The following is a 9632-nucleotide window of genomic DNA, read 5'->3' on the forward strand; positions in this document are numbered from 1 at the left end:
AGCGCCCTCACTCATCCTCCACTGGCTTTGAATACCAATACGCAGTTAAGAGAGATGCGCCGGGATCTTGGGGGGATGCCTCCGTAAGTTGGGGGGAGCTCAATTCGGAGTTCTCAGGTTGGATGTAAGTATTGTAACAAGGAATGATTGTATTTATGATGAAATTATACTTTAATTTTAAATTGTATTTTATTTAATTATAATAATTATATTTTTTCTTCAATTGCGTATTTTGATATCATTTAATTTATATATTTGTAAATATGATGTGAATGAGCAATTCGAACCATATTACCATTATCTATAAATATAAAACAGAATTCAATATTACGTAATAAAAAAACAAAACAAATAAATCAAGAAAATTACCTGTTCTAAATGTTAAACTTTTCTTCTTAATATTTGGTACTTTTCAAATAAATTAGTGAACGAGTGAATTGCTCATAACCCAAAATTCGAAACGTGACTTTTAAAGATTAAAAATTACTTTTACCAATTCAAAATTTTTTTTTTAAATATAGGTTTCAATGAGTACACATTCCTTTTTACAGAGTGCATTCATCTCATTCCGGTACCATGGGGATTATTGACTCTATAAACAACCCGTACCACGTTCCCTCAAGAAGATACTTCTGAGAACTACCTTCCTCACAAGTGACCGCCACAGTGGGGGGTGTGTAGAACCGAGTGCTATCAAAACAGCTTTAGTGACAGGAGATGGAGTCCAAAGCCGCCTCTAAGTCGATCCTAGAGTTGGCTTTCAAGCCTGTTAGTTCACTCGCTTGGCACCATTGTGGATGGCTTACCTGCTTTTGTCAGTCTTGTTTTCCTATGTGAGGTAGGTACCTCTCTTAAAAGGACAGTGATATGTTTTGAGAGGTTTCTTTTATATTTCGTTTTGGATATTCCAAAGTGTTTAAAGATTTATTTAATAAACTAATGTATTTAATACTATAATTCATATACACATTCGTCCTTTTAACATTGAGGCTTATTTAAAAAAAACAAACTATAAGTTCAAAAATTAAATTTCGATTAATTATTTTTCGCCTCGAGATCTTCTCCTTTAGAAATGTTTTTGGAGTTCTATTAATGGGTAGATTCTCCACATGTTTTTATCATGTCATAATATCACTAACAGCAAATTTACTTGATGTGTATATATGTATACAGTTGTAAATATCAATAAATAAATTATTAAAAAAAAAATCTATGTCTATGATATCTAATGATGGGTTTAAACATTTTTTTTTCAAACAGATTGACTGTAGACCGGATTTTCGTTTAGTAAAAAACACAAACTTTCTTAAAATTTAAATTTCGGTTGGTTTTCACATTTCATTTCCCATCCCCCCTCCCACATTTCCTGCAGATCACAGTAATTGGCAAGCAAAGCTTAAACCAGTGTGTAATATTAATCGTTAGCTTGCTGACATGATATATTTAATTTTTTTTTATGAATCAAAGACAAATTCGAAAATTGAAAACAATGATTTCATAGTTTAGAGGAAAGTGTTCTGCTCTATCCATCACACTTGGGGAATTGAGTGGCCTCGAGGATCCTCAGGTCGATGGTGTAAATATTGTGTATAAAAGTATAAATGTGACTAGTGATAATTTTTTATTTTATTATTATAGTTTTTTTTATATACATAGTTTGATTTTTATCCTACTGTTTATATATATATATATTTAGAGAGAAATTTTATGCATTTTTTCAGTTATTTATTTATTTAATTTTTTATGAATGTGATCAGTACTATTACTTATTGCTCAAAAATGTGGCAGATTGTAACATCTATCAATAAATAAAGTATTTAAAAAATGAGTTTAATCCCAAAAATATTGAGGTGAACTGAATGTCTAATTTTCACATTGTTATTTGAATACTGCTGTTGCATCTGTTTTGTGAAGAAGTATAAGTAAAAGTGCCCAACAAAAGAAAAAATTTAGTTACTTCACCCCAATTTTTGATTACTTTAATGACCAAGTATAGTCTACCAAGTATAGTTAGGGGCAATAAAAAATGACGGATGTTCAAAAAAAAAATTTTCGTGAAATAATCATTCCATGAACTCGGTAGACCTTTTCATGATATTTACATACGAACATGGATTTTGGATATGAAATTTTGTCCATTCAACCAGAGTCAATTTATTTTGGCAAATATCATGAAAACTACTATGAAGATAAACGTCTTAAGATACTTTACAGCCCATTAAATTAGCTTTAATTTGAGTGCTAAAGTCATCTGTAAGTCACGGTTCCTGAGATAAAGATTTTCCACAATAAATTCGCTAACTACTGATCCTTTTTTATATATTACATGAAAGGTTTATTTTTAAAAAATTACACCTCAGAAATTATTGAACATAAAGTAGTTTCAAAGATATGGCGCTCCGAATAAAAAATAAATTGAAACAATCACCATTTTGTATTCTTCCTAACTAAACTGGGCAGATTCATCAATTTTGAGTAGTAATTATCAATTGTTTTCCTTTAAGTAATGAAAATTGGGGTGAAATAACTGATTTTTTTTGTAACTGACATGTACTAATAGGAATGAGTAAGAATTGGGTAAAATATTCTGTTTAGTCAGTAGGGAACTTTTCTCTGCTAGAGGAACCCCAGGGTTGAGTTATGTTTTAATAATTTTTAGTTTATTCATTCCTTTTTTTTCATGACTAGTTTTGCTTGCGAATCCAGAAATTTGTTTTTCTTGGCACACCTATATTTCGAGAGAAGAAAGGCAACCTTTCCCGGCCGGACTCTCCCCACTAAGACCCCCAGAGAGCGACGGTTCAATATAACTTTTGAAATATTAGCCTAAAACGGGAAAAGAAGACTTTAAGATAGTTAAATCGAACAATATTTAAACAGCACTTGAAATTTAAAAAACGGCGTGAACTCCAGCTTCCCTCTGTTCTGGAGTTCATAGGCCGACGACACATCAAGTTCTCTGATGGCCTGTGCAAGTTTCGGGGGATTGCCCTTCCACCAAGACCTGAGATGTGGCAAGGTACTGTTCCACTGGTCGAATTCCTTCTCCATCTTTCGAAAAAGGCCTAACCGGGAATATAGAGATTAGTATTGTAATGGTCTGGTATAAATTTAGGCTTAATTTAGTTGTCATTCTCTAATTTCACTAATCCATGGCCAAAAAAATTTTTTTTTATTACATGCGTATTTTAAACACGGTTCTTTCAGTATTGTAGTCTTTATTCTCAAACAGCAATCAAATTTATTTAAAAATAAAAATAATGTAATATATTTTTAAACCTTGAAATATATACAATCATGTAACAACCTACCTAGTAAAAGTGACGGGAAAATATAATGATCTATTTACTGGCCTATTTACCTCAACGCGGTCTGTTGGGTTGACAGTAAAATCAAACAGTGACGTTCCCGTTGATCGTGTTGGAATTACCGAGAAAATTTTGAAAGTGGTCGTTCGAAATTTGAAGTGGAAGAGGTGTACTGGGAAACTGGAGGGAAGGCTGCAAGTGCTTTATTTCCGATTACTCTTGTAGGTGAATGCCAAAATAAGTACCAAATAAGCTTTCTATTTATTGATAATCCAAAAATACAATGCATAAGATCCGTACTGTTCGATATTTCATTTAGAAGTAAGAACCAATCGGACTAATGCTGTAGAGATCCTCGTGATTCGAATCAATCCCGTCAGTCTGGCTTATTAATGAAACTGTCCGAAGGGGTCCTTTATTTTAGCAGATAGCTGAAAGCATTTCGAAGGGGGTTGGTAAAATCACAACCATTTTGGAATGATTGTGGTATTGGGTTCATTCAACCATTATTATAAAATCATACACTAATAGTATTTCTCTATGTTCTGTAGACTTAAGGGCCACTAATGCTACTGACCCTTCCACCTCTCTTCCCCCCCTTACTTGACAAAGGCCCGTAAATATAGATATATATTATATAGTGGCGTAGGCGCTCCCCGATGAAGGTGTCTATTGTGGCAATTTGGTTTTATTGCCGGCAGTGAGGGCGAGCAACGAAAATAAAATGATTTGGGGTCGTAAAGGCGAGGGACAGTTGAGTGCGGGGCTTAATGCTGTTGTTAGTTGTTTCGATCTCTTCATCACCTTTATGCTCCTCTCCACCTCACCTTTAGTATCTTATGAATATTTTTATACCTTCCTTTTTACCAGTAACGAGGGAGTAAAAATAAAATACTCCCCTTTCGCTACCTTACACTTTTTAACTCTTAAATGGCACCCACTTAAGAGGAGTTATAAATACAAAAATTCATTACTTTTAAGGTTCGACTACACATTTGCCTGACTAATGTAATTTTGTACATGCGCATCCTGTGTGGATTATTTCGCTGGTACAAGTTAACCTGAAATTGTAATCGAAACGTTGAGTATCAGTTTATGAGGTATCAATTACCTGTAGATGTTTTTGATTTCTTATAGCAGAAATTACTACTATAAGAAAGGCGGGGATGCACAGAGGTAAGGTGCCATGCTACTAAATCCAAGGATTTGGGTATGAATCCGGCTTTGGCTGATTATTGTCCATTGTGTTATTGTAGCCGTGAGTCAATCCTGTGGGTTCTGGAGATCTGGGATCCATTCTCTCTTATAAAGTGGGTCCCCAAAATCTGGCGGTTGAGCGTGACCTTTCAAAATCACCTCCGTCGTTCTAAAAACTACTGAACCCATAACTCTTCACGGGTTGTAGCAGTCCGCATTATTTTTACTATAACAGAAATATACACTTATATTTATATGCTTATGCCGTTATATGCTTGAGTAGTTAAAATAGCAGGTAACTAATACAAATTCTAAAAAAAATTAATTTACAGGTTATGATCTACTATTTCTATGAATTTGTATTATCTTCCGTTTTTATTATGTTCTTCTTTGCCGACATTCAGGTTTCTATTTATCTTGCCTATTTTTATTTTGTTCTTTTTTATTATGAATTTTTGCCTCTCTAGAATAGACAAGTGAGTTGATACCTTTTTTATTACTTTCAATGTTTGTCATGTGTTTGTTTATTGTAATCTGAAGAATATGTGGCAAGTGGCACACAAGTGAAAATCGCTATTAAAAATTATTCTAAATCAACCATGATTTATATCAACTGATTGCTATATGGTTAGCAATAGTTATTGACTATCATATATTTAAATTTATAGTAATTTAGTAATGTACATCAATGATAGGGAATAAAAACCGACTTATTAGGATAAAAATGAAGTTACAAAGCTTTAATTTCCTGATATCGATGTGTTCTTAACATCAAGAACCATTTCGTCGAGTAAAATAAACCTTAAGCACTTTAAGAAGCAAAGCTAAGTCAGTTTTCGAAAGTGATAATTTAAAAACCGTAAAAAATTGATAAATCTTTTTAAAAAACATCTCAGGAGGAGGAGAAAATTGTTGAGACCTAGAAAATTGTGATAGGAATTTCTCGAACTGCAACTTCATATATAAAGTTTTTACCTTTTACATCGATTTGGATGTATTGTACAGGATGTATTGTTATCTATCTACTCGTTCTTTAACCAAACTTACAGTGTTGGCTAAATTGTGAAATTATAAATAATTAAGAAATACTTATTGATGATATCACAATTCGTCAACATTAAAACGTAAATTTGGGTCAAGCATAATTAGGTAGCAAAAAAATGTGCCTGTCAATGATTCCATTGCCTTCATTAAGCAGAGGACTACATTGGTTTGGAAACAAATGTGGGCAAATGTTACTGATAACAAACAAGGGAAATCAGAAGCGAAGTCTCCCCTTGGACATCATCAACTAGAAATGAGCACAGAGAAATGATTTGGACGCAGATCATAGGCGCCTGACCCACGGTAATCTTATGGCCTGCGATTCTCAACCTGTGTGCCAAACTTGCGGAACGCGTCTTAAAGTTCATTTTAACTGAATGCAGAGTATATGACTCCGTCAAATCTTTATTTGATTTATCAGCAGCTCACATTCCATCTTCCCGGATAAAAAACTGACTGTGGATAAACTTTTTGAGTTTTTCAATAATTCCAAGCTCTACAATAAAATTTAATTAAATTTTACCACAGATTCCTATGTTGCAATCATTTCACATTTCTATATAATAATAGCTATGAATCCGGACCCTTGCTCCCTTCCAGTGTGTGGTCAAGGTTACAGCCCAAAAGCCTTAAATTACCTAATATCCTTTGCTGATTAAGAAATTAAGGCTTAATGGCCCATAAGTGGTTGTGACCTTAAACATCTCAGACAGCTTATTCATGCTTTGACCGAATTAAGTTCAATTTAAATTTTTTGCCTATTCATATTTTATAGACTGGACAACAATCCATGATATACCTATATTTAAAATCGATATGAAAATTAAATCTGTACTTTGTATGAAGGGTTAGAGTTTCAATACTCTGTAAGTAAGTACTGTTACTAGAGAAACGATTGTGATGAGGCCTGAACCACGCTCTACCGCCAGATATTTTACCAAATTATGGGTATTCACTTCATGAAGCTGGGTTGACTTTGGAGGGCTACCGAACCCACAGGGCTGACTCACATTTACAGCGAAAGAGAAAATTATTACCTGCCACAGCAGGATCCGAGCCCGGATGCTTGGAATTAGTGCCTTACCACTGAGCCACCCGATCCCTGATATGAGTATTACATTATAAAAACTGCTTCAGTTGAATCTTCTGTGAAACGTTCGCTGAATTTTTCACAATGCCTTTACTCTATCCTGGAAAAATATTTTTTTTAAAACATTCTTGAAGTATATAAATACTTTGAGTAAGAAAAATTCGAGAAGGATTTTATCCCATGGTACTAAGCTATTCAATAATAAATTCCAATTATAAAACATCATTTATACTTATTTCTTTAAATCAAGATTCTTAGGAAGAATCTAAAGATTTCGATAGGCATACTTGGCGGTTAAATTGAACTCAGAAGATCAAATAGCTTATTAATCTCTTATTTGTACCATGTTGTAGCATGTGTTCTATTGTCACCGACAAATTAGGCAATACGTTATCGGCTAATTAATTATATTCAGGTTGGACAATCAGGCTGCCTTGGAGCCAGAGAATTGAGCCAAATTGAGCAAGAAGACATCGGGAGCATAACAAGTGGAGTGAGGTAAGGACAGGAGCAGTCCAGTATATATAGTCGTCGGTGTCTGGCTGTAGCTATCGTTGTTCGCTCTCAGTACAACTGTCATCATCATCAACATGAACTCCATTACTGCTGTGAGTAATACATATAACATCTCTATATATAATTTACATTAACATTAAATCCATTTGTATTAACATAAAAAATTAAATAGTCCTAAAATACAAAAAGGTCACTATAATTAAACAATATTTTTCTTTAATTTTTAAACTAAGAGATAAGTGATAGGTTTAGCTTTTTTTAAAAATTGGTAATAGGGAGTTAGGGTCTCGTCAATAAGACATCTCTATTTACATCGTTATAATTATTAAATAATTATAAATAATACAGATAATTTATTTTAAAAATAATAACAGTTATGTAATAAAGAAATAAAAAATATTGTTTATAGATTCATTAAAATAAATAATCGACTTTATAATGAAAAAAATATTTGAGAAATATTTAAAGAAAATAATAAAAAAAAAATAATTATTACGATAAAATGTTTTATTGCTGTATTTTTTTATTGGGATTCATTTTTAAATTATTAATTATCAATCTGAATAATTGAGAAATTTTTTTTTGGAACCTCATTAAAACCACATTGTAAAAAATAAAACTATATAAAAATAAAAAAAAAATATTAATTTTATTTGCAAACAATTTCGTTTTGACTTTTTTAATTTTGCCTATTTTCAAACTTTTTATCCAACTTCTTCACTTAAGTTATAGACATTTACATAAATATATTTCTTGGTTAACCTGGTAGCCCCACGTGTTTATTATAACTATTTTATTTTATTTTAACAACAAAAGAACCTCAAACTATTTACAGTGTTTTATTAATAATTGGTTTTTTATTTAAAAAAGTAAATAATAATATGAATATTGAGTTTATCACAGGACGTATTGTATCAGTTTGGGCTTCAGTCTTCGAAATGAGGTTGTTATTAAAAATTACAAGCAGTTATTTAGTTAATAAACATCCATTACTAAGGTTCATACAAGCAAGAAAGAACCCAGGCAAAGATTTCTTTGTGATATGTGTATTTATTCGACGTTCAAGCAAATGTTTGAACAATATTTTTGCAATTGAGTTTGAAGTGGATTTCTGAAATCTGTTAAGTGGTGCTTCGATAAATTTAGTTTATTTCTAACATTTTGTTATAAATCATTGTTCATAAATTTAGTCTTATTTTTGTACCCATATTTCTACATAACTCTAATAATGAGACTTAAAAATGGATTAAAATAAATAAAATGGGATAAATGAGAAACTGTTTGCGATTAAAGATAAACATATCAACATTTTTTTCTCAAATCGTATTAAGAAAATTAATTAATTAACTAAATAATAATTATTCATTTATGCAAAAATATTAAACTTGAATTGTTTTATGATACTGCCCAAATACAGCTGTTCACTACAACACAAAATAGTAAATCAATGAAGGCACTGAAAATATATTTACAGTAATATAATTATATTAGCTATTTGTTAAAATTATATATAATAAATAAAATATATTTATCGCATGAAGAGAGAAAAACTTTATTAAAATAAAAATTGTGCAGTGCAATTGCACAGCATACATGCTAAAATCTATTTTGACAATTTTTTTTAATCTTACAAAAAATAGGCATACTTAAGTAAATAATAAATAATAATAATTTATGTTTTTTTTTTATCTCTTTAGTTCTTTTACTATTTTTTCTTCTTTATATACTTTATTTATTTTTTTATTATTAATCCCTTTTTTTATATTTTCATTTCCAATCCTATGTATCTTTCCCTTTTTTTTTTTCCTTTTTTTTTCTTGTTACCATAAATAAAAAAAAAATACAAAGTACAAGTGATATAGTACAAAATATAAAAAATATAGCACAAATTATATTTTAAAAACACTTCTAGTTATTTGTAATTCTGTCTGTATTAATCTGTTGCTATTCCCAAAAGTTATAAATATATTTTATATAATAGTAACATCTCACTTTTATCAAACTTTTATCATATATATAAGAGAAGTAATAAAGCATACTATTTGTATATTCAACATTAGAATGTTCCTAATTGGTCAAGTTCAGATGTTGTTTTTTTTTCTATTGGTTAAACATATACTTTCAATGGAGAAAGAATTTCCTTGGAATAGGATCCGACAATTGATCTCCATAACAAAGCCAAAAGAATTTGGGACGAAATTCCTAAATGCTTACTCAGACGCGCAGTAGCATCCTTTACGAATGAACCTTGTACTAGTTAAATAGACTGTTTCACACTTGCTTGCAATATTTATGCTAATTATTTAGTTGGCTCTAGGTTAAGCTCCGAGTCGTAACTCCAATCGTTATGTAACTAATCAAATGTAATTAAGTGTTAACATTATTAGGATAGAGAGGCAAACGTGTAGTATTCGCCATGGAACACGTGTCGAATAAGTGTTTGTTAAAGTATAATGGATTAATGTTAATGTATATAT

General features: G+C 31.1%; 1 protein-coding gene across 1 annotated transcript in view; it reads left to right on the top strand.

Annotated features, from left to right (window-relative positions):
* The first annotated feature begins 7140 nt into the window (after positions 1-7140).
* LOC112210117 (cyclin-dependent kinase inhibitor 1C) overlaps positions 7141-9632 on the top strand; it is a 5271-nt gene continuing 2779 nt past the window's right edge. The window contains exon 1 of the mRNA XM_024358534.2: positions 7141-7247. Within this exon, the coding sequence (XP_024214302.1) occupies positions 7230-7247 (18 nt within the window). The 5' untranslated portion in view covers positions 7141-7229. The remainder of the gene's footprint in view (positions 7248-9632) is intronic.

This window comes from Halyomorpha halys, unplaced genomic scaffold (genome assembly GCF_000696795.3).
Source record: "Halyomorpha halys isolate HHAL.00 unplaced genomic scaffold, Hhal_1.1 Scaffold1255.1, whole genome shotgun sequence".
Classification (NCBI taxonomy): Eukaryota; Metazoa; Arthropoda; class Insecta; order Hemiptera; family Pentatomidae; genus Halyomorpha; species Halyomorpha halys.